Source organism: Martes martes (assembly GCF_963455335.1).
Source record: "Martes martes genome assembly, chromosome: 1".
Classification (NCBI taxonomy): domain Eukaryota; kingdom Metazoa; phylum Chordata; class Mammalia; order Carnivora; family Mustelidae; genus Martes; species Martes martes.
The window spans coordinates 213,726,282-213,750,849 of NC_137888.1; the positions used below are offsets into that span (position 1 = coordinate 213,726,282).

Genomic DNA, 24,568 nt, shown 5'->3' on the forward strand with positions numbered 1-24,568 from the left:
TGTTCACCACGTCAACAACTAACGTTCCCGTCTTTGTTCCCTTCCTCCCCTGCCCCCTCCCCCCAGACTAACAGCCACTGTGACAGTAACGGTGACCCACTCCACGTGGCATGTTTACTAACGATCCCCTCCCCCACCAGCCACCCAGCCCTCCCCCGTCAGGCACCAGGGGGCTGCAGAGGGAAGAGCCCAAAGGGAAAAGAGGAAAAAACACAAGCCACGAGAGGCCAGTCAGACCCCAGAATGGGGACTAAGGAAAAATGAGTGGAATCCTCGGGCTAGTGAAGTTTTGCACCTAACAGTCCCCCAGCCTTGACACTGCTGGAAAATGGGGAACTTACAGAAGTTTGGTAGCTGGGTCTGAGGGGGAGAGAGGACTTTCCAGCTGGGCTGGCATGGGGCACTTCCTCTTTTGTCAACATCCAGCCTGAATGCCCTGAAACTGACTGCTGGGTTAATTCTTACTAGAGTGAGAGTGACTGCTCTTGGCCCATGAAAGTTCCTTCTCCTCTTCCTCAGGTTAGGCAGCAGAACCACCTTTAATACCCAAGAGGTATATCCTCTCTTCTCAGTACGGTGGCCTCGGGCTGTTTGGCCATCTTAGGAGGTCCTGTTCTGGGGCCTCTGGATTCCTGCCTGACCTAGTCATTGCCGCCTTAGGCCCATTCCCATTTCCTCCCAAGTAAAGAGAAGAAAGGGGTCTCGTTGGGTTGTTGGGTTGCGGATTCCGGAAGAGGTCATACAGAAGCCTGGGAGGCTGGGTTCACAGCCCACCCCTGCCTCTGACTCAAGGTGGGACAGTTAGCTGACCCCTCCGGGCACCCGTTCACCCATCAGTTTGCCTGCCCCGGGCGGAAGGAGCTGTGTTCTCTCACTCCGCCCTGGCCTCAGGGTCCCCGGGCTCCACTAGTTCTGGGCTGGTTCTCAGCTGTCCGTCAGCGGAGAGAGAGGGGGCCGGGTCTCTCCCAGGAAGATGAGCTGGGCTATGATCTCCAAGCCAGGACCGCCTTCTTTGTGTGTCTGGAGGCGTCCCCTGCCCCAGTGCCCAGGCTAACCTGCAGACCGCCCTTTCCTCTTTTCCTTTTGGAGGTTTAGGAGATGGGAGGGCCCTCCCTCCGCCCTCGCTCCGTCCTTGCTCCCCTCTCGCTGCTCTCCCCTGTCCCTCTTACTCGGCCTGTCTGTAACGCCTTCCCTCTGCTTTATTAATGCCCAGCCCTGGGGCCCTAACCCCTCTCCCCCTGTCTCTAACAAGACTCCCGAGACCTTCCTCGCTCCCTGTCCCTTCCAAGAAGGAAAGAAGAAAGGGAGGTCCGTGACCTCCCTCCCTCAGCCCAGAAGGAAGGCAGCCAACTGGGCCAGGCCAGGCCACAGACCTCCCTGGGTCGTAGGGACAGCCCTAAGACCAGCCTCGAGGGCCTTCGGGACTCAGTCCCTCCTTCCCCGGGAGGCTGCCACCTCCTGTGGGAAGTCCTCCCAACTGACGAGCCCTCAGGGCTGGCTCAGGCCCCCACCCCTGGGGGCAGAGTGGACGGGCCTGGCCTGTGGCCCAGCCTGGCCTCCCTGGGGCCCCCCGGCCCCCCAGGACTGCCTTCTGAAATTCACCTGACTCTCTCTGCTTCCCTTACAGAAAGCACTCCGATCCGAGGTAAGAGGCTCTCTCCTCACCCTCCCGCCCACTCACGCTCTCTCTCGCTGCCCCCCCGGCCCCCCCAGGCTCCATGGGGGGGCTGCACCCAGGCCCTTTCCACGTATTTCCCCCTTGCCACCCTGCCCAGTGTCTGTCCAGTTCTGTGTCTCTGTCGCTGTGTGTGGCCGAGGGGCCGAGTGTGACCACGGCTGCCCTGAGGCCAGGTGGCCTGCCGTCCCTCCCATGTCCCCCCAGAGCTCCGGGGGCCAGACGCTGACTGCTGCTCTGTACACAGGCCTCGTTTCTCTCCAGCCTCAGTCTTCCGGTCCTTCGGATCTGAGGGTCCAGCCCGATGGAGCAGAGACAGGCAGTCTCAAAGGCCAGCCCCCCCAGTGCTGAAAAATAGACTGGAAGAAGCCTGGGTGGGAGCCCTAGGGAAGAGTCCGTGTCTCGTCCTGGCTTCGCCATGGAATGCTGTGTGACCTAGAGCAGGCTCCCGGCCCTCTCTGGGCCGCCACAGTAATGGCTGCCTGCTGCTCCTCAGAGCCTTGAGGTTGGGGGAAAGGCAGAAGTGTGGGAAATGGGGGAAGAGCCTGCCTCCGTAGTCCCCGAAGAAACTAATCCAGGATCTTCCTTTGTGGGTCCACGTCATTTCCGTGGGACAGCCTTGAATAGCCTGGTAGGGGGACTTCTTGGGGAGCGTGGACTGGATTTTCGGGCTCCTGGTGCCGGGAACTCTGATACCTGGGATTCAGACTCCATGGAGACAGTCACTCCGTTTTATTTGGTTATGAAAATGAGAACCTTGATCCAGGCCTTTGATTTCAAACATACTTGTGGAAGCATTTTCCTCATTTTTACTTACTTGTGGGTGTTCAAGTCTTTTCTGAGGTCTGTGATTTTAAACATCCTTAAGGAGGTACAGTGAGCTTCATTTACTTGTGAAAATGAGTATTTGTTCCAGACGTGTGGTCTCAGAAATCCCTGGGGAAATGTTAGCCTCCTTCTCATTTACTCATGGGCACTGCGATGTTTGCTCAAGGCCCGTGCCTTCATACAGTCTGGAGAAGGTTCGTTCCTTTTTATATGTTCGTGGGAAGTAACCTATTTGATCTGGGCCTGTGGTTTCAAACAGAGAGGGGGGAAATCGGCCCTAATTTCATATACTCAGAGGCATTAAGACCTTTGATTTGGGCCCATGACTTTAAGGATACTTGAGGCAGTTGGCCTCTTCTTTAAAGTTTTATTCGCTCACGACCAACGGATTCTTTGATCCTGGCTTGTGGGTATTAGAGGTTTTCATTCAGATCGCTGATTTCAAACACTCGCAGAGTTTCCCCCATTAACCCGGGGGTGCCGTGGCCCTGGGCGTAGGACCGTAGTTGCAAACACTCTCGAGGAAGTTCATTTGACTACTCCTCAGCACCAGGATCCTGAATCCAGGCCCGTGGGTCTAGAGCAGGTGGGTGAATTCGGACTTGCTTAGATGACATTGGGGGTATCCAGGGGGAAATTTAAGTTCCTCTTCAATCCGTTTCAGGGGCAGGAGGCTTTAGTCCAAGTTTTTGATTTCAAACACACCTGATGTGTGTCATCTCAGCATCCTTTACCTTAGCTAACGTGAGAGGGATTCCAGACCTGAAGTTTCAGTTAGTCTTACAGAAGAAAGGCGACCTCTTCTCTCTTTACGGGCAAGGCCGGCTTTGAGATCGGTCGTTCCAAACACACTGGAGGAGCCCACACCGTGTCCATTTACCCATGGGCACCGGCTGAAACCAGGGGGACAACCACCAGCTTCCTGAACGCGCACGTCTCTTGTGGCCGCCCCAGAGAGAGGCCCCAGGGGCTCGCAGATGACTGCTGTGGCTTATGAAGGCCGACTCAGTCCCCTTTGCCTGGAGGGCACACGTGCCTCTCCAGCTCCGCAGTTAAACCTGGCGGTCATTTCTAAGACACCAGCTGCGTGCTCCGCCTGGTTTCCCAGCGAGAACGGAGGGCTCGGCGGGGCAATGCAGCGCGTTTAGGCTGGTGTTGGGCTAGGCCTGGAGTGCGGGGCGGTGGGGCGGCGAGCCGGGGACCCGCAGCCCAGCCGGGGCTTCCAGGCTAACTCATCTTTTTCATCTGCCTCTCTCTGGCCCCGACCGAACAAGAGACAGGTGGCGCGGGGCTCTGGGACAGCCTGCCCGGCCCAGGCCCAGGCCCTCCCTGACTGGCCAGGCTTTCTCCCCTCTCCCCGCAGGGGCCCTGCAGATCGAGAGCAGCGAGGAGACGGACCAAGGCAAATATGAGTGCGTGGCGACCAACAGCGCCGGCGTGCGCTACTCCTCCCCCGCCAACCTCTACGTGCGAGGTAGGGAACGCCGTATCCAGGTCGAAGGCAGGGACCCGTCCTGTCCCGTTCCCCCCCCTCCTCCCTCCTTGGGCTCACAGCCTCCGGGCTCCCCTGTTCCCTGCAGACCCGAGCAGGAGGGCCCCCCCCCACCCCCTGGTCCCAGCAGGACCTTGGGTGAGGCGGCGTCCGTCTCTGGGCCTCAGTTTCTTGACCTCTACAATGGGGGCTGCTTACCCCCACCACCCCCGTGCCTGGGACGGACACCCCAGGGGCTGCAGGACTTGGCGGGGAGGCAGGAGGGAACGGGGCAGGGCCAAGGGGGTCAGTCTGGGGCCCACAGGGCTGGGGGAGCCTGCAGGCCTCCGCCCCACCCCGCCCCCGCCCGCCCATCCGAGTCGGCTTCTGTGGTGTGTCGTGCCGTGCCCCCCCTTTGCTGTGTGCTTGCTTCGCTTCTCCAAACTCCGTGGCCTCTCGTAGCTCCCTGCTTCAACCCCCCCCCCCGCGCCCTCGATCCGAGAGCTGGGGTGGGGGGTCTCTGAGGCCGCCCCCCGCCGGCCCCTGCACCTTCGGCTGTCCCAGAGCCCGGTGCTCTTTGTCTCCTGGTCGCCCTCAGGAAAGGACTCGTGTCGGCCCGAGCGAGGCCGGGGCCACGGCGGGCACGCGGGCCTGGGGCTCGGCACCCCGTCAGGCCGCGGCAGGCACGGCACGCCAGCGAGGCCGGTCGCTCTCGTCATGCCCGGGAGACCGGGTCCTTGTCCCAGCGCCCCACCCCCATCCCCCAAGGCGGCCCTGGGGAGCGTCTACACGGACTTCCTTCTCAGTCCCTTGGTGTCCCCTCAGAGGCGCCGGAGCGGGGGGAGCCTCCCCTTGTCCCCAGAGGCCTGGGTCAACCCCTCTTATCCCTGTGTTGGTTTTCTTCAGGTCTTCCAGAAATTGTAACCTGCCTCCTCCTCCTCCCTTTGCTCTCCTCCCTCTCCCGCCTCCCCGTGGCTGTTTCCGATCAGATCCGTGGCAGAAACAGCTTCTGCTGCCAGGAAACAGGGACCCCCTTCGAGCCCCGGGATTGCCCTGATGGGCCCTGTGTACTTGACCGCACCCACACTTCTCCAGGCCTCAGTTTCCCCCACACGAGGCAACAAGCCCCCGCCATTCTCCAGCTGGGAGGCGGGAAGCTCCTCCCCACCCCCCCCCACAGACTCTCCCTGCTTGGTCCCCACCAAGCACAGCCCCACCGGGCCCCCCCAAAGCAGCTCCTTGGTTCTGCACCTTGGGTTTGACATCTGTCTCTGAGGAGGAGGCCTCGTGGGGGGAGGGAATGGGGACGTGGGCGCGAGGGTGGGCAGGGGGCAGGCACCGACCCACTGCTGTGGCACCGCTGGTGAGTTTTAGCGCGTCCACAGCTCCCGCTGACTGGTCTTCGTCTAACCTGCTTATTTCTCTGCAAACACCTGGGATGGGGGTGTGTAAGTCTGGCAGGGTTCAAGGAGAGAGTGTGGACAGCAGGCATGGGGTGGGGGGGAGGCCTCTAGCGAGGGTGCAACGAGGGAGGGGGACCCCCCCGTGTCCTCAGCCCCCTGGAGGTGGGGTCCCCCAGCATGAGCCCCTGATCTTTTGGGGGTCCAGCCTCCCAATCTTTGCCTGGGTCTCAGACGCTCCAGAAATGAATTAAAAAAAAAAAAAATCGTGGAAGACAAATGTAATATGTCAAGAAAAGAAAAAAAGGTCATTGCTGTTCTTTTTTATTTTTTAATTTTAATTTTTTTTTTTGGTTTAAAGAAAAAAAAAAAAACAACAAACTATTGCAGCTTTTAGCCTTGGGAAGTCCTCTTTTTACTCTCTGTATCTCCCCTATTTTTTCTCTTCTCCCCATGTCATTGTGTTCTGCATCAAACCCCCTTTACATCCCTCAGAGCTTCGAGAAGGTTGGTGTGTTTTTTTCTTTTTTACTTTCTTTACCCACATTTTTACATTCCGAAAGTGACACGCACACACACAACACGCACACAGACACGCACACGTGCGCACACACACGGACACGCACACGGAAAATGAGAGCCAGAGAGCTAACAAGTCAATAAATGACGGAATACGAGTAGTAAGCACGAAGCGAACAAAACAAAACAAAAAAAAAACCGCCAAGCGAGAGCAAAAACCCAGAAAGACACGAAAATTTCAGCCGCGCCCAGCCCGGCCTAGGGCCGGCCGCACACATGCGATGCTTGCATTGTGGTCGCCTCTATGCATCCGTTGGTAATGTTGTTGCTAAGTTTTTTGCACTCCTCGTCGTCATGGTAACTTGGGCCTGATGCATGCCGGGAGAATGTAACAATTTCTCTGCATGCCACTCTTGTCGGTTTGGTTTGGTGAATTCCCAGCGCCTTCTGTTGGAGTGTTTTCTCGTCTCCTGTTCCGTTTTTCTCCTTTGGTTTCCTTCGTATTTATTTCTTTCTTTCATTTAATTATTATTACAATTCTTTTTGGTTTTTTTGTTTTGGTTTTTGGGGGGGAAAAAACCGATCAGTTCGTTTTTTTTTCCCCCTCCCATCCCCGTTCACCCTGGTCCCCTTCTCCCCCAGAGCGTTTCGTCTTTGGTTCTGTCTCGTGTTTACGTGCTATTTGGTTTCAGTTTCTTGGGCTGAGCTGTTCTGTGGTTGTTCTCCAAACGCATTGTGACTTAAAAGCCAGTGTTCCTGTCCCAGCTACCATCCGGGAGGGCGGTAGGGGTCCCACAGCTGGGATGCTGGGGCAGAAAGTGACCGCCTGGGCCCAAGGGCACAAGGGAGGGGACGTAGACAGATGGTGGGGTGTGTGGGGAGAGCAGCCCCATTTGCCCGGCCTTGCTGGCCAGCCCCCTTTGCCCCAGAGCTGACACCTCAGCCTCCCAGTGTAGCCATGTTAGAAGGAGGCTTAAGCAGGCATGTTCCCGCCTTTCTGCCTCGGCATGAGACTGCCGCCCTCTCTCCCAAACGACCCAGAAAACAGGCATTTGAAGCGCAGCTAAGCGGGCAACCAGCGTTTCGAGTCCCTGTTCACCAGAGTGGCAGTCCAGACGTGGGAGGTGGCTGCCTGACATTGGGTCATCCTCTCGTAACAACGCATGCTTGGCTCGTCAGCAGCACTCAAGATGGCAGCTGGCGTGGGCACAAATCCAGAACCGTCTGTCAGGAAATGTAGCATGACCGACTTCGGGAGAAAGGCACAGGCTGTTATCCTGCTGTCAGTGCTATGCCTTCGCCTCACGGGCGATGTTGGCCGCTCCCTCCACCCCCTCACGGGCTTCGGCCCCAGTCACGGGAGTCTTGTCCAGCAACACAGCACGGTCACTTTCTGAGTACCCGAGCATCAGAACTGTGGAATTCTGGAGAAAACCCAGGGGAACTTTGGACCTAGCCTCTCCCCCTTCTCTCTCTGCCTCCCCAGCTCTCCCACTGCCTGCCTCTCCCTCGCTTTCACTCTCTCTTCCTCTCCCTCTCTCTGTCTCTGTCTCTCTCTGTCTCCACCCTCCCCTCCCCACCCCTACCGGAGCATCCCTCTCCTGCAAACCTTTGGAGATTCGAAGATGCTGACTCCCATCTTCTCCCTCCCCGAAGAAAGGCAAGCCCTTGAGAATAACCACTCCAACCCCAAATTTAAAAAAGAAAAAAAAAAATTTAAATTTCTAGCCCCCGACCCCTCAGCTGACTACCCAACATAGGTGAGAGTTGAGAGACGAGGCCGGGCTACTGGGTTCACCATTTCCCGGGACCTTCTTGTCGCCCACCTTTCTTCCCTAATCTCCCACTTACTGGGAAGTCCAGGCCAAGAGGACTTAGATGCAGTAAGAAGAGATTGATTTCTCCTGTCTCCTTTTGAACCCAGGGTGAGAGCTGCCAGGCCGGCCCACAGAAGAGCTCCAAAAAATAGAGGAGAGGGTCTCCCAGCCCCTCCAGCAAAGCCGGGTCTCAGTGAATTAGAGCGGAGAGCTGACCGAGGGTCTTAGGCTCTGGCCTGCCTGGATTTAAACCCCGCCTCTGCCCCTCCCTGGAGTGTATGACCTTGGGCTAGACACCAGATACCTCGGGGTCCCATTTCCTCATCTGCTCAAGAAGGGTCACCCCTGCACTAGCTCGTAGGGGAGTTGGGAGGATTCCATTGAGCTAATTCATGCTCAAGTGCCCTGTGTCGTGCACGGCGCCTAACAGTTCGCTGATGGGATTGTTGGAGAGCAGGGAAGGGAAGATGTCAAGCAGTCCTTTCCCTCCTTTGGGGACCTCATCTGTCCCATGCTGTGCCCTGCAGATCTGCTGTTGGAATAAGACAGCTATGGCAAACCGCTCTGAAAAGAGTTGTAGGGCCGAAGCAAATTCATGTGCTCAGATCTCATTTTTCGCTGGTGCTTTTTTCTGAACCCATCCCGTGACTTCATTTTCTCCTGGTTCCAACGCAATTCCTGTGAGATCAGTGGCCATCCGAGAGCCCCCTGTCACACTGCCAGGGAGTTCGGTGGCCAGAGAGTCCAAGAGGCAAAACAAAACAAAAAAAGACAGGCCCAGCTCAGGTGCTGAGCTACCTTGCTGAGAAGCACCAGCCCTGCCAGAAGAGGGGGGCCACCTGCCCTGTTCCACCCTGAAAGCTACAAGCGTTTCCCCAGTTGCTAGAGCAGCCTGAGCCGGGAGCGGGGGCTGCCGGGAGTCCCTGCCCCCAGCTGAACTCTAACTCCCCGGCACCCAGCTTCACTTCTGCTGACCCTGCTGGGTGGTTCCAGGGGCGGGATGTTCAGACGGGGCCCTTCCCCTCTGGAAACGGATCTGTGATGCAAAGGCCCACGATGTCCAAACCGAGCCCAAGTTTTTCATTCCGCTTCCAGAACTCCCCTGGGGAAGGTGCAGCTCAGGCTTTTGACAAGGTGGGAAGGAGATCCACTTTCATTCTCCCTGGCTGTTAATTTTCTTGTTTGTCTCTTCAACATTGTAAAGCTTTAGGGTCTCACTTTAGTGGCCAAAGGTGGTGCCTTTACCCCTTGGTCTAGCGATGTAGCGTTGTTGAACCATGGTGCGCGGGACCCAGTTAACTGGTGAGCCTGACGGCATGAGGGCTGGCCGGGAGAACTCGCGGCGAGCTGGGGGCATGGGGAAGAGTGGTCCGCCTTCCAGGGACTCAGGATACCTTTAGGATTTGGGAGGAGGTCAGCTGGGGCTGGGACATTTCAGTGACAAGTCTTGACTCCTGAGCCCAGGAACCGGACTGAATGCCCAGCGGGTTTCGCCTGCCCCGATTTCCGGGTGGTCCCCGGAGCTCTCTCTGTGACCCGTCCCCATGCCTTTGCAGCTTTAAACCATGGTGTGGGATTTTTATGGGACAGATTTTTTTTTTTAAGATTTTATTTATTTATTTGACAGAGAGAGAGAGAGAGCACAAGTAGGCAGAGCAGCAGGCAGTGGGACAGGGAGAAGCAGGCTCCCCGCTGAGCAGGGAGCCCGATGTGGGGCTCGATCTCAGGACCCTGGGATCATGACCTGAGCCGAAGGCAGATGCTTAACGACTGAGCCACCCAGGTGCCCCAGGACAGGTGGTTTTGAAAATTAAACCTCTGGCCCCTGAGCCGTGTCAGATCGGTGGGTAGGACCTCTAAGTGTTTTCCTGACTTCCGGCCACGCCCCTGCCCCCCGCCTCCCGTAGCTCCAGAAAGACTTGCACGGGGGTGTGTTGGTGAGCTCCCCAGTTCCTGCTGATCACGCCTGGCCGTGCCTCCCCCTGCTCGCCCCCAAGACCCCCGACAGGACCCTGATAGGACCAAGCCCTTCTCCTCATCCCACCCTCATCCCAAGGGGAGAGGGGGCTCCAGGGTGGGGCGGCAGGGAGGGGGCGTTCTGCAGGAACACTGAGCTCTAGACCCTCTCGCCTGCTGCCTGCCTCACACCCTTTGCATTGCTCTTTCCTGTGTTCTTGGGGGGGAGTGAGGGGAACATTAGATTACACCTTGTCATTTGGAAAGCCCCACGTCTCTGGCGGCCGCAGCGAAGGGGAGGGGGGGTGAGGAAGTCATTCAATTGGCAAGATGTCAATCCCATTTTCTGCTAGAACACCCCCCCCCAAAAAAAAATGGGGCAAGGGAGAGAAAAATAGAAAAATAGAGAAAAAAAGAAAAATAAAATCAGTGTCGACAGTGCAGCAAAACCTCCAGCTAAAAATGCTAACAACTTGCTGAGGCTGCGGGTCAGCCCGTGGGCCGGGCTCCAGCCAGGTCCCTCCAGGCCTTGCACGCTATCTCGATGGCGGAGGGAGCTGGCGGTGGGAGGGAGGAGGCAGGATGGCGGAAAGGGGGCAGGAGCAGGAAGATGCCCAAGGCAGGCCACGGGGCTGTACTCGCCCCCCCGCCCCGCCCCCCGGGCCACAGGCTGGGGTTCGACGGAGGGGCTGAGAACCGGGCAACCGGGCTTTGGAATCAGGCTCGGACCCCCTCCCTTCCCAGGACCGGTGTAATCTAAGCTTCGGTGAGCCTGTGGGGGCTGCGGAACTTCTTGGCATCTCTCCCCCCCAACCCGCATCCTCATTTTGGGGTTTGGAGGGGCACCCGCAGCTCCCCTCACCCCAAAATGCCAGGCAGAGCTCCCCCTCCCTCCCTTGGAGCTGCGGCTTGCCGAATCGTTGAGATGTCTGACACTGTCGAGTTCCCTACCTAGTGCTTCCACCAGACCACCTCACTTTTGAGTTTTCCCTCACCCCTCCCCAACCTTTCTCCCCCGAACCCCCCCCCCTTTGGTTTTTGAGTTTCTGCCTCTTCCTGCCTGGGGGAGGGGTCGTCTCCCGGTTGCTTTGACGGTTTTTGAGTTGTTTTTCCATGTGAATCGGGGTTTGAAGCGACCCACCCCCCCAACCTGCCACCCCCCCACCGCCCACCCTCCTGACCCCCTCACCCATGCGGGTCCTCCCCGCTGGGACCCCCGGCTACTCGGTGACGAGAAGAGCTGGAAACGAGAGCCAGCTGGAGCGTGCTGAGGACCAAGGCTGGTGTGGTCCCCTTATAACCCGCCTGGACCCTCCATTCAGGTCGGTAATTGGGGGCGGGGGTCCCGTGGGGCCACTCCGTCCTATGGGCTCTGCGCCCATCTTACTTTCTAACCCGCACCTCAAGCTTGCAGCCAGGGGTGGAAAGATGTTGTGGGTGGGTGTCAGCACCAAACTGGGCAGAACACAGCGGTCAGCCACCCGCCCTTGCTGCCTGGAAAGTTGCCCGGAGGCCTAATGCAACCCCTAAGGGGGTTCTGAGCCACCTAGTGCCGATGGGCGTGATCCTCCCCAAACTTGTGGCAAACCAGCCCTCTTCCTACAGTCCACCCTTCAAAGCAGACGAGGTGAATGAGAAAGCAGGTAGGCAGAGTTTGTCAGCTTTTACATCCTATTGACAGATCCATTTAACTGGTGGCTGCTGGCCATGTTCAGGATTGTGAGCACTAAAATGACTGTTGTTGATAAATGCCCTTACACATTTAACGGACTTAGAATTAGCAGTCCTATACCACAGGTCTTTTATGTGTTCAAGATAGATGCTTGTCCCTGCTTTTGAAAAAAGCTGGAGGTATATTCCAGATCTCCCCAGGGGGAGATATTTTAAGATAAGTTCAGATGTGACTGGGGTCTGTGGGCCAAGATGTCGAGCCTTATTACACGGGGATAAATTTGGCTCATAGTTAACCTTCAAATCCTAAAGTTAGCACTTACTGTTTTTGATATTCCAATAATCCCTTTCTGTCTGAGTGTCTTAGTAATGGCTTCTGGACATTTGTTGTAATGACCGCTAGATAGTATTCAACTGGTGGTCCCTGGTTATTATTCAGTTGATAGTTATATATAGGTGATGGGGTACTTTTGCCCTCTTTGCTGTCCCCAGGAGGTAAAGATACATGAGTTTGCAAGAGCCAGGTGCCAAGAAGAGACACTTGGCCGTAATTCTTGCTACTTGCCATGGCGAGAGAAGACTCAGGGACCGGGCAGTCCTGGCTTTGAGCTCTGGCCCCAACAGTTTCTTGGTGTCTGCCAGCCAGCTCTATCACTTCTCTGAGCCTCCCCTGCTTCATCCACAAAATGGGCACTAGAGATATCTGCCACACCACGTCGGAAGGGATAAAGGGACATGGGGAGTCTACAGAAATTGTGCTTCCTTTTTAACGAATTCATCCCAGACTCCCTTAAGGTAGAGAATCTAGCTGATCTTCCCCCTGTGCCCAACCCTGGAAGGCCAGAAGGGAAGTTTGCTGGCCCCATGCCCAGGCTGAGTACCTTCTGTGTGCTGGGCATTGCCTCGGTCGACTTAATGGCCTTCTGAGCATGTCCCCAGGTAGCTCCATTTTACAGGTGAAGAAATCAAGGCACCCAAGGGACCTCCCCAAGGCCCATGGGGCTTATTCAACTACATCAGCTCTCCCACCTCTGCCTGGAGAGGTTTTTCTGTGAGACTCTGAGGTTGGGAGGAATCGCCTTGCTGTGTGCTCAGCATGTCTGAGACGAGGGCTGGGCTGGTTTGCCCCGAAGGTTCTTCTATGAGGATCTCACCTTCGTGGCCACCTCGAACCTGCAGCCTGGGTTCTCGAGTGCTGGGCGAGGAGGCCGGACCCTGTGTTCTGCCGCGGGCGGGGGGCACCTCCCTGGGGAAGTCACAGCCCTCCTCCCTTTCAGACCCCGATTTTCAGCCCCACACATTCCATGTCTTGTTTTGGTTTTTTTTCGTTTTGGTTTTTTTTTTTTTTTTCCCTTTTTGCTTTTGGGTGTTTTGTTACGGAGGGGATTTTTGTTTGGTTGGGGTTTTTTTCGGATTTTTCCTTTTTTTTTCCACTTTGTTTTTTCATTTGTTCCTCCTGGTTTTGTTTTGGACGTCGATGCCGTTTTCTGTCCTTGATTAATTAGCTCCCCCACGCTCATCCCCCATCGTGTTCTGTTTCCATGACAACGCAGCGTCGGGCATCCCACTCATGCCTCGCTGTGGATGCCGGCGGCTGGCCTGGACCGTGTCCGCTGGCTGGCCAGACCCCATTCTCCCCCAACTCCCCCCACCCTCCACCCAGCCCTGCCAGAAAGCCACCCCCCATCCCGGTGCCCTGCCCCGCCCCTCACCCCCAGTCTGTCTGCATGGCCCCTCTGTCTCCCCCCACCCCGCACCCCCACTCCTCCCCTTCAGCGATACCTTCCACTTCCTCCATCCCGTCTCCAACGTGACACTGGACTTTTCGTGGGGCTTCCTTTTCCGAAGGGCTGCCGCTGCTTTGCCCTGCCCCCCACCCCCCACGGTGCTGCCCCCCTCCTCTTTGCCACCAGCCATCCTGATTCAGGGAGCAGGGGTTGGGATTTCCAGCTCAGGAGCCAGGCTGCTTCCCTTTGTCCCCTGGAGCCCCCTCCTCTGTAAGGCAAGCCAGACCCCCGCCAGCCACGCCCCCCCCCCCCCCCCCGCCGCCAGCGTGTGGATATCCGAGGCAGGTCAGGGTGCCACAGGTCATTTTGTGGCCCTCCTGAGCCTTGTTCAGTCTCCAGTCTCATCTCCGTAGTTCGCGAGACAAGACTCCCTGACTCGTCCAAAGCTGGGGACCCACCCACATGACTTCTCGTGGCCCCCAAGGTTTTAGCCAGGGACACCCTCTTTCGGGCTCGAAAGATCTACTAGGTCCCCCCAGTTCCCTCCTGCTGCAGTTCAGGGTCAGTGGGCAGCCATGCCTTGTGGGAGTTCAGGTGCCGCTAGCATCCGCCCCTCCCCCCCGACCCCGAAACCTGTCCAGCTTCCGAAAAGGGAGCCCCCGAAATGCCTCCTGCCGCCTTCACGGTCTGCGAGATTGGGACAGAAGGCTGCACGCGCTTCCCCGCTGAGAAACGCACAGAACATGTCCCTGTTTTCTCAACGTTCAAGCTCATTCCCTCGTTTTATTATTATTATTATTATTATTATTATTATTAATTGATATCCTATTTATGATTCTGCCAGGGCTGTGATGTGACAATGTGACGTGTCACATTGGGTCACATCCGCTAGAATTAATATGCAGCATTGAAGTGGGCCCCCTCCTCCCTCCTCCTCTGTCTCTGCCCCCCCTCTCTCTGGGCCTGTCTTCCTGTTCTGTCTCTCCCGTGGCTTCTCTCTCTCTTCTCCGGCTCCCACGAGGGTGCACTGAAGGCTCCTGAAACCCAGGCCTCTTCCCTTGCATTACCTCTCTCTCTCTCTCTCTCTCTCTGTCCCTCCTTCTGCCTCGCTCTCTTTCTCTCAACCAACCTCTCTTGCATGCTGTTTGTGATTCCGAGAGCTGCATCTATCAATGGAAACTTGTCAGATCCGACAGAAGCTTTTAGAAGGGTTTCTAAACCCAAAAACCACAAAAATTTCATTAGAGTTTCTCATCTTTTCCTCGAGGGCCCCCCGGGAAGTGGGCAGGGCCCCCTGAGTCACCGGAGGGGACGAGGTCGGGGGCCGAGGTCCCGGCCCCCTCTGCCTCCCAGCGCCGTTAGATTCCGTGACGCTCCCCATCCGGCTTCCCCAGAGAACCCCCCCCAGCACCCCCCACCCCCGACACCGGCAGCCAGAATTTTCCGAAGCTCCCCACTTGGGAGAGCGGGCGGAGGGGCTGCTCCCCGAGGCCATGTCTGTCAGCAAAGATGAGAAACAGCTGATAAATTTTTGTGTTCGTAACTGTGCTGTGACCAGCCACTCTGGTCTCTGAAACCCTGTTGCTATGAAATAATGCTTCATGTCTCTTTTTATTATATATCGATATATCTCTCTATATATTGTTTGTGAAGTACCTTCCTTTGAAGTTTTGGTTTCTTTGTGTTGGAATTTGATTTTTTAATTTGGTTTTTTTGTTTCCTTTTCATTTGGAAGAAAAAAAATTTCAGCTGGGGGGAAGGAAACAGCCCTGTTTATATTTAAATTGTTTTCCACTTTTTTTTTCCTTTTTTTCTTTCTTTCTTTCCTTCCTTTCTTTCTCTCTTTCTTTCTTCCTTCCTGCTTTTCTTTCTTTGTCCCCTCTGCATCCCATCTCCCGGACCTCCCCACCCTTCACCCCTACCCCCTACCCGCCGCCGCCCACCCCCAGTCCGTCGCGTGGCTCCACGATTCTCCATCTTGCCCATGAGCCACGAGATCATGCCAGGTGGCAACGTGAACATCACCTGCGTGGCTGTGGGCTCACCCATGCCATACGTCAAGTGGATGCAGGGGGCCGAAGACCTGACGCCCGAGGACGACATGCCCGTGGGTCGGAACGTGCTGGAGCTCACGGACGTCAAGGACTCCGCCAACTACACGTGCGTGGCCATGTCCAGCCTGGGCGTCATTGAGGCCGTGGCCCAGATCACAGTGAAATGTAAGTGGGGCCCGTGGGGTTGGGTGGTACAGGTGCAAAAGCTCTTGAGTTCCCATTCGTGGTCATTCGCGGCTTCGGTCATTCGTGCCTTTGGAGGGGACAGTTGTCTCATGAACAGATATCTGTTGGCTAGGTGTTATTCTGGGCCCGGCCCTTTGGAGCGAGGCACGGTCTCGTTCTGCCGAGCGTGGAGTCCAGTGTGGGAGACAGCCACGTAGCCAGGCCGCTGTTATGGAGCCTCCCTGGGATTGTGACGGGGATCCCGTGGCACTGTTCAGACCCCTAGAGTAAAGGTCTCACCTCCCAGGAAAGTTGGTCAGAGGAAGATCTAGAGTTGAGTAGGAAGGAGCCAGAGAAGATAGAGAATGCTTTTAAGGGAAGGAAATGGACTGTGCTGACTCAGAGAGGTAGGGCTGGGCTGGAGGACTGTGGGTTCTCCTGGCCTCTCGGGTTCATGGTGAAATTCAGAGGAAGGTGCCCCAAATATTCTTCTAGCTTTAGAACAGGAACAGCAGACAGACAGCCTGCAGACTGCATCTGGCCCTTCACTTGTTTTTATAAATAAAGTTTTATTGGCACACAGTCACACCCATTCACCTGTGTCTTGTCTATGGCAGCTTTCGGGCCACAGGGGCAGAGCTGAATAGTCTCAACAAAAGACTCCCTGGTCTACAAAGCTGAAAATAGTTACTGTGGGGCCCTTTGTGGCAGAGTTTGCCAAGCCCTGTCCTTGGGCCAGAGTTCACTGAACCCCGCTATAGGTGATGGGATGGGCGGGTCACGAGGCCTTGTGGTCACTGCCAAGGAAGTCAAGGTGCAGCGAGGTCGGTTGTTTGGCTGAAAGTCACCCGGCCTTCGGGGTCTGCAGCCCGCGTCACTGACGTGTGACCGTGCCTCCCACCCACAGCTCTCCCCAAGGCCCCGGGGACTCCCGTGGTGACAGAGAACACAGCCACCAGCATCACCATCACATGGGACTCCGGCAACCCAGACCCAGTATCCTACTACGTCATCGAATATAAATCCAAGAGCCAAGACGGGCCCTACCAGATCAAGGAGGACATCACCACGACACGTTACAGCATCGGCGGCCTGAGCCCCAACTCAGAGTATGAGATCTGGGTGTCTGCTGTCAACTCCATTGGCCAGGGGCCCCCCAGTGAGTCGGTGGTCACCCGCACGGGCGAACAGGCCCCAGCGAGCGCCCCCCGGAACGTGCAGGCCCGCATGCTGAGCGCCACCACCATGATCATCCAGTGGGAGGAGCCCGTGGAGCCCAACGGCCTGATCCGGGGTTATCGCATCTACTACACCATGGAGCCCGAGCACCCCGTCGGCAACTGGCAGAAGCACAACGTGGACGACAGCCTGCTGACCACCGTGGGCAGCCTGCTGGAGGACGAGACGTACACTGTGCGTGTGCTGGCCTTTACCTCTGTGGGCGACGGGCCCCTCTCGGACCCCATCCAGGTCAAGACGCAGCAGGGAGGTGAGGTGCCCATGGGAGGGGCGGACCGCAGGATTCCGGTGGTGGAAACAGAGAGGAGGTGGCAGGGGTGGGGCGGGGGCGGGCAGTCAGGTACCTCCGAGCCTCCAGCAGGCTCATCTTGCCTACAAGCCCCAAAGTGGGTTTTTCATCCCACATGGGTGCTTTGAAATACTTTCGTGCTAGCATTGCAGACGCAGGAAGTTGTCCCAGAAGTCTCCCATTTCTGTCTTCTCTTGGGAAATTCGATTTGGCAAGGCCACAGGGCTACGATGGGATGTCCAGACGGGTCCTGGCGGCTGTGTCTGAGGTTGAGAACCCCTGCTCTCTGTTCTCAACGGCGAGATGGATGCCACCTGCTTTGAAATTATAAAGGGAAAGGGTGTCCGTCCAAAGGCAGTGGGCTGGCCGCCTGGCCGCTCAGGTCGAGGGGCAGGGTTGGGGAGTTGGGCATTTAGGTACGTGGGGCCCCAGCTCTCTGGGGGTTTCCCTTCTTTTCTGGTCCGGCTCAGGCTTCAGAACCTCAAAGCCGAGAAGGTACTTTGCTGCTCAAAGTAAAGGGCAGAAGGGTCAGAATTGTGCTGCTAGAGGACACGCAGGACGGGGAGTCTGTGTTTTGAGACATCACCCCTACAGTCTCTCTACCGTCCAGTTTGAGGGAAGCAGAGAGTGTGGGGGAATTGCGGTGGGTCCGCGGGGCAAAGAAGAGAAGTACAGTGGAGAACATTCGGGAATGAGCAGCCTCGCCTCCACGGCGATGCTGAGCCTCCTGGGGCTCTTTTTTGGGAGAATGGGGACCCCTGGCACGTTGGGCGCCCCAGGAGGGGACCTCTCCCCGGCGATCCCCATTTCTCCTCCTCTCCCCTCCCCCACAGTGCCAGGCCAGCCCATGAACTTCAGGGCCGAGGCCAAGTCGGAGACGAGCATCGGGCTCTCGTGGAGCCCCCCGCGGCAGGAGAGCATCATTAAGTACGAGCTCCTGTTCCGGGAGGGCGACCACGGCCGAGAGGTACGGGGCGGGGGCGCCGGGGGAGAACACGGTACGGGGGTGCTGGGGGGGTGGGCGGGAGGGGACGGGGCGGCGAGCCCTCGGGACCCGCTGACTCGGTGCCCGGATGTCTCTCCTCCCCCTGCTCGGCCTCCGGCGGACTGCGCATCTCTCCACCCCTCCCGTGCCTCTGTCCCTTTTCCCCTCGCTGTCTCTGTCCCCGTGTCTCCGTTTGTCTCTTCTGCTCTTGTGTCTCCTTCACCATCTCTGTGTCTCTGTCTCTCTCCGTGGGTCTGTCTCTGCCTCTGCCTGTCTCCATCGCCCCGCCCCGCCCCGCCCCCAGGTGGGGAGGACCTTCGACCCGGCCACGGCCTTCGTGGTGGACGACCTCAAGCCCAACACGGAGTACGCCTTCCGCCTGGCGGCCCGGTCTGTGCAGGGCCTGGGCGCCTTCACCTCGGTGGTGCGGCAGCGCACACTGCAGTCCAGTAGGTGTCTCGCGGACCCTGCCCTTCCCTGCGGGGGGGCCCCGGCGCACGCTGACCCTGGCCGCGCCGCCGCCGCGGGTGGGGGGGGCGCCTGGCCTCCGACGTGCCCGCCCGCGCTGCGCTGGGGGTGCCCGCAGGCCCCGCCTCCCCCCGCCCCGGCTCCCAGGGCGTAGAGCCCTGGGGGGGCCGAGGTGCGCCCCCTATGTCGGGGCCAGGTGTGGACCGCACCTCCTCTCTCCTCCCCGCCCCCACCCCCACTGCCCTGTATCTGGGGCTCACGGAACAGCCACGCTGTGCCCGCTCCTAGGCCTCCGGAGGGCTCCTCGAGGCTGTCCCGGCTCACATCCGGCCGTTACCCAGACCTCATGGGTGTACCGAGACCCGCCGCCTCCCCAGGTGGCTCTGCCCCCTGGTCCCCCATTGCCATGCGCAGGAGCAGGAGGGGAGGGGGTGCAGGTCCCAGGCCAGGCTCTCAAGTCCCTGGAGCTCTTTGCTGTGCCCACCCTGCCTCCCTGTCACAGACAAGTCACCTTTTGGCCAGAACAGGGCAGCCGCCAGCTGGCTCCGGGCCGCATCGTGGCCCCCAACACCGCCCTGCTTGCCTGCTCTGAGCTCAGGGCCGAGGCAGGCCGCTGATCCCGCTGTCTCCCTGCCTCCCCTCCTCCCTCTGTCCCTCTTCTGTGCTCAGCCTAGCCCAGTGTGGCCTCCACGGCCGTGGCCCTCCCCCCTCCCCTCCCCCTTCTCAGTCAGTCACAGCGCAGGCCTCGTTCCGGAAGCAGCCTTGGTGTTCAGACCTTCACATCCCCCCCCCGGGCGTGTGCCCACGGGGGGCACGGGTCAGTTGTGACGGCAGCTGGGGCCTGGGGGTCTGAGCCGCTGGGATCAGGGGCCTCGGAGACACAGCACCCCTGCCACCCCCAGCCCCCTTCCCTCCTCCCTACTCCCCCGTGCCTAGCGGAGCGCTCTGCAGCTCCCCGGCGTCTGGGCGTGTTTGTGCGTGAGGCGATCAGTGAGGGTGTCCTGTGGCTCGGGCGGCCACGTGAGAGAGATGGGCACAAGTGCCGCGAAGGTGAGTACGCGCTGGTCTCAAGCAGGTTCACAAAAACGGCTCACCCTGCGTGCCCCCCTTCCACTGGCCTGTGCCCTAGTAGCTCTAGGCCACACAGAGTCCAGAGCCCAAATCGAGACCCCCCCCCCAAGCTTTCTACGCCATGGCCAAGAGCCACGCCTGCCCAGAAGTGGGAAGCTGGCACTGCGTGCCCCCCATGCCTGTCCGTGGGTCTGTCACACCCTCCCCTACCTCCTCAAGATGTCACGCAGGTTGGGCCGGATTGTGAAGGAGGCGGCCTCCACGGTCGTCAAGAAAGCGGCTTTGGCCCAGCCACGTGAACCTCCGGGGCGGCCCAGGACAGGGAGTGGGGGAGAAGGTACTCCCCACTTCTCATCCCAGGACGGGTGGGGCCCGAGAGAACTGGCAGCAAGACTCAGGGCCAGGCGTATCCCCCTGGGGACGGCGGGCTTCTTAGGCTGAACTCAAGGGTAGGTGGAGGCCAGACCACTCAGCCGTGGGTCTCCCCACACCGTCTCACCTTCTCGCCTCGTCGGCGCCAGTCTGGAACTGCAGCGTGCCCACGCTGGGGGCCGGAGCAGGGCTTGGGCCCGCTTGCGTCCAGAGACCCACCCAGAGCTCGGTCTGGCCTTATAGCTCAACACTCAGCCACTCCCTCCCTCGTAAGAAAGTCTTTTAAGTTAGCAGTTGAAGAGTGGAAGGTAGGTAACCAGACTGGGAGTTTTCTGGAAGGCGTCTTTCTTTCTTTTATTATGGTTTTTCTCATCATCATCACCATCACCGTTGTTTCTTATTTTATTATGGTTTTGATTTTATTTTTCCTCCCCCTTTCTCAGCGAATCCATTCCTTCCGGCACATTCTTTGGTTGGTTTTCCCACTCCTGCCTGATTCCCCCAGGCACTTTTGGTTGGGGTGGCTGGTCAAGAAATGGGATAGAGGGCCCCGCGTGTCTGGTATCAGAGGAGGGGATGTCGGCATTTCACTTTAAGTGAGGCCGGAGGGTCATTCTATTTGAAGTAAGCCATTGGAGAGGCCTCTGAGGGGTCTGGTAGTCTGATATCTTTGATAGGATAGGACCCTCTGTTTCTCCTCTGGTGGCCCTGGCATGCAGAATGCACGTACAAGTACTCTCTAGGCATGTGCTCGCTGAACAAATGGGCTGCCCTGGTAGTAGGGGTTCTGTGTGCCTTGACATAGGCACTATGTGTGACATAGGCCACATGTGTTCTGTGTGGCTTGCCTTGAAGCAAAGCCAGTGGCCTCCCTGGGCCTCCCTGCAGGCAAGAAAAATTCCGGAGTCACGGGCAGTTGAAGTCACATGGCTCCAGCCATCCTCAGCTGGATCGAGGCTGAGGTCTAAGTCCCCATTCTGAAGTCAAGGCGGCCCCTGGACAACAGCTGAGCCTGGGTTCGAATCCTGGCTCTAGCCGCATGCCCTTGGCAAGGCAGCTTTGCTCTTTCTGGCCTCCGTTTTCTTCCTCTGTGAAGTGGGAGGTGATGTGCGAAAAGCACCCAGGGTAGGTGGGGGGGGGGGTCTTGCACCCAGTAGGTCTACGAGCGGTGATCATAGAAAACCAGGCAGCCGGGCTTTGAAACTGATTTCCCCGCAGGTAACGTGGAATGAGGCTGGAGGGGTGATAGTTCTGGCCACTTATGCATCTTAAGAATTAAATGACGTATCGTGAGGGGACACATGCTGAGTGTGAAGGGCTAGGTTATGGGGTGTGCCCAGGGTGAATGGCCTTAATACAGTTTCCTAGTAGGTGCGGAGCGGATGGGGGCTTAATGTTATTTTCATAAAGCCCCGAACACGCACAGTAGGCGCTTAATATGTGTGAACTATCGCTGCTATTTAACAAAGCTCTTAGCACACTGCCTGGCACACAGTAGGTGCTTCATACATGCTCTTTTAATTCTAAGCATGGATTGGCATGGTGCTGAGCACGTAACTGGCACGCGATGAATGGAAGCCATCAGTTGTTTATAACAAGCTTCCCTGGTGCCTGGAACACAGGGGCTGCGGCTGTTCATGAAGCCCTTGACAGAACAGCTGGTATACAGTAAGTGCTCAGTAGGTGGCGCTTTCTTGAAGGAGGTTGGCCTGGCCTTAGGCACATAATAGGTGCTCAGATAAGAGCCGTTGTCCATCTGAGGGGGCCTAGCATGGTTTCGGATACACAGGTCTTGCTCAGAACATGATGTCATCTGCAAAGCCTTTGGCCCTGGGTGTGCAAACAGTAGGTGCCCAAGAAGTGAAAACTGTTACCGTTTACATTGAAGGCCCTTAGCACAGTCCTTGGCACACAGTAGGTGCTTAAGAAGAGAGGACTGTTAATGTGCTACAAGGCCCTTAGCACAGGGTCTGGCATGTGGTAGGTCCTCATTCCATGGGGACTACTGTTGTTAACTGATAAAGTGCCTGGTGTGGAGAGGTTCTGTGTAAATGGCAACTGGTGTTTTTATCTTTGAAGGGCTAGCAATGCCCAGCCCATAGTAGGTCCTCAATAAATAAGACTTGGCCATTAATCTGTGATGGCCGTAGTGTGGTGCTGAAAGAACCATGATCTGTAAAGACCTTGGCACACAGTAGGTGCTAATCAGGGCTGTGCCATCCGTAAGGTCCTGAGCCTGGGACCTGACCTGGCGGTGTCCAGGCTACAGACACTTGTATTATTCCCCTACAGAGCCCTTGGCACGCTCACTGGCAAACAGTAGGTGCTCGAGACACGGACATTATTTTGTCTCCCAGGTGAGGCTAGAGGGTGGTCCTAGCTGAAGTAAGCCACGGGGTGGCCTCCAGGACCCCTGAGAGAACAGGTGTCCAGTACACAGATGCTTTTACTGTCAACCTGTAAAGCTCTGACACTGTGTCTGGCACACAGTAGGTGCCCAATAAATGGGACTTTTGCTGCTTTTACCCTGGCAGTCCTACTCCCCGGCACACAGTAGGTGTTCAGCAAATAAATGCATTTACTGTTATCCTATAAAGCTCAGTGCCGTGCCTAGCACACAGTAGGTGCCTGATAGATGGGGCTTTTCATGTAATTACCTGGCGTGGTGCCTGGCACATAATAGGGGTTCAGTAAACGGATGCTTCTACTGTTAGTCCGTGACGCCCCCGGCACCGTGCGGAGCGCACGATAGCTCTTCTGAAGGGGGATGCTCCCGCTGTTCCCCAGGACCCCCTGCGTGCCGGGCCGGTGCAGCCCCCGGCGCTGAGCCCGTGTTCTTGGCCAGCCCTCCCGGCCCCCATCCCCACCCGTCCATCTCACCTTTGGTTGACACCCGCTTCTTTTGGGTTCGACTTCTCTTTGGTTTGGTTCTGTTTTGTTTGTTATCATCTTCTGTTTTATTTTCTCTTTCCCATCTTTTGTTTCCCCGCCCCCTCCCCGCCCATCCCGCCTCCCCTCCCCGCCCCCACGTTCTCCCCCCTCCAATAGAACCGTCAGCCCCCCCTCAAGACGTTAAATGTGTCAGCACGCGCTCCACGGCCATTTTGGTAAGTTGGCGCCCACCGCCGCCGGAAACGCACAACGGGGCCCTGGTGAGCTATAGCGTCCACTACCGACCGCTGGGCTCCGAGGATCCACAACCCAAGGAGGTGAACGGCATCCCCCCGACCACCACTCAGATCCTGCTGGAGGCGCTGGACAAGTGGACCGAGTACCGCATCACGACTGTCGCTCACACAGAGGTGGGACCAGGGCCCGAGAGCTCGCCCGTGGTCATCCGCACCGACGAGGACGGTAAGCACCGGGCCCGGCCGGGGACCCCCGCAGGCCCCAGCCCGCCCCGCGCCTCGGCACCTTCGGGCTCTGCAAAATGGGGCTGGCTGGTGGTCCAAAGGTAGAAGGCACAGTCTTGAGGGCGAGACCCGAAGCAAGCAGCCTCCCCACGGAATCTGGGCTCCTTGATCCTGGAACGCTCCGTTCTAGACACTCCGGGTGGTATTTTCTCCTGAGCCTTGTGCCTGGGAGGTTAAGCAGACAGACCCGTATTGTTTTTTTGGTCCGATGGTGGAGAGTTACAGAAACAGTGTGGGGAACGGCCAGCAGCACTTGCAACAGACTTAGCGTCCTTAACCCCAGAAAACCTAGCTTTTAGACTCCTGGGATAAGCCGGGATCTGCAGCGTCCTCGGTCCGAGCCGTCCTATCTGGCAAGTAGGTAGGCTGGTTCACAGCTTCTAGGGGCGCGGATGTTTAACGGTTTCTGGGGCACAGAGCCTGATTTCTAGCAATGGCCGGTTTGCTGCGGTGTGAGGCTCCCGGGTGCCGTGGCTGACTTTCCAGCCAGAACGTTTTGAGCTGCAAAGTGAGAGGAGGCTCTGGTCTGGGGTCCGTCGGTAGAAGCCAGGGCATGGGGAGAAAAGAAAGCAGGCAGCGTCTCCAATAAAACTGCAGGAACCCGGCCTTGGGAACCCGGCCCGGCTTCTGAGCCATGGCCAGAAAGGTCCGGTCGGCAGCCGAGCATTGGGTGGGAAGAGCGGGGAAGAGGTGGACCTGTTGGTTGTTTCCGCCAGACCATGGGGTGTGGCTGCATAGGAAGGGCCGCGATCCTTGGGGCTGGCTGCACACTGGGGTGCATGAGAGCCTGCAGCTGGACAGCCTGGTGCAGACCCGGGCTTTGCTTCTTACTAACCCTGCGGTCAAGGGCCCGACTTACGGGCCCCAGTTTCCCCATCTATAAAATTGGAGTAAGAGCCCTTGCCCGGAAGGGACGCTGTTAGGTTGGAGGCAGGTGGGTAACGCCCGTGGAGCAGGGCGTGCAGGGCTCACTCATGTCATGTGGCCCTGGGCAGATGTCACAGGCTCTGGGGGGCCTCAGTTGCCCATCTGTAAGTGGGGCACACCATCGGGCCCCCTCCCCCCCCCACCTCCGGGCTTTGGGAGCCGCGAAGGAGGGATGCCCTCCCAGCTGGTGGTGAGCGCTCAGACCAAGTTAACCAGCAGCCACTTGGCACCCTGGCATCCGGCAGCGGTGCTGCCCCGGGGCAGGGCCAGGCACCCCAGTAACGGCCCTGCCCGCCCCTCCCCTGCCCCCGCCAGTGCCCAGCGCGCCGCCGCGGAAGGTGGAGGCGGAGGCGCTCAACGCCACGGCCATCCGCGTGCTGTGGCGCTCGCCCGCGCCCGGCCGGCAGCACGGCCAGATCCGCGGCTACCAGGTCCACTACGTACGCATGGAGGGCGCCGAGGCCCGCGGGCCACCGCGCATCAAGGACATCATGCTGGCCGATGCCCAGGTGGGCGGGGCT

At 58.1% G+C, this 24,568-nt stretch overlaps 1 protein-coding gene across 3 annotated transcripts in view; it reads left to right on the plus strand.

The window, feature by feature from the left end:
- The window catches only part of PTPRS (protein tyrosine phosphatase receptor type S), a 65,198-nt gene that overhangs the window by 20,590 nt on the left and 20,040 nt on the right, over nt 1-24,568 (plus strand). For all 3 annotated transcript variants that reach the window (XM_080799401.1, XM_080799402.1, XM_080799403.1), the window contains exons 6-12: nt 3,867-3,977; nt 15,014-15,283; nt 16,191-16,772; nt 17,645-17,778; nt 18,101-18,245; nt 22,756-23,061; nt 24,363-24,556. In XM_080799401.1, the coding sequence (XP_080655527.1) occupies nt 3,867-3,977; nt 15,014-15,283; nt 16,191-16,772; nt 17,645-17,778; nt 18,101-18,245; nt 22,756-23,061; nt 24,363-24,556 (1,742 nt within the window). The remainder of the gene's footprint in view (nt 1-3,866; nt 3,978-15,013; nt 15,284-16,190; nt 16,773-17,644; nt 17,779-18,100; nt 18,246-22,755; nt 23,062-24,362; nt 24,557-24,568) is intronic.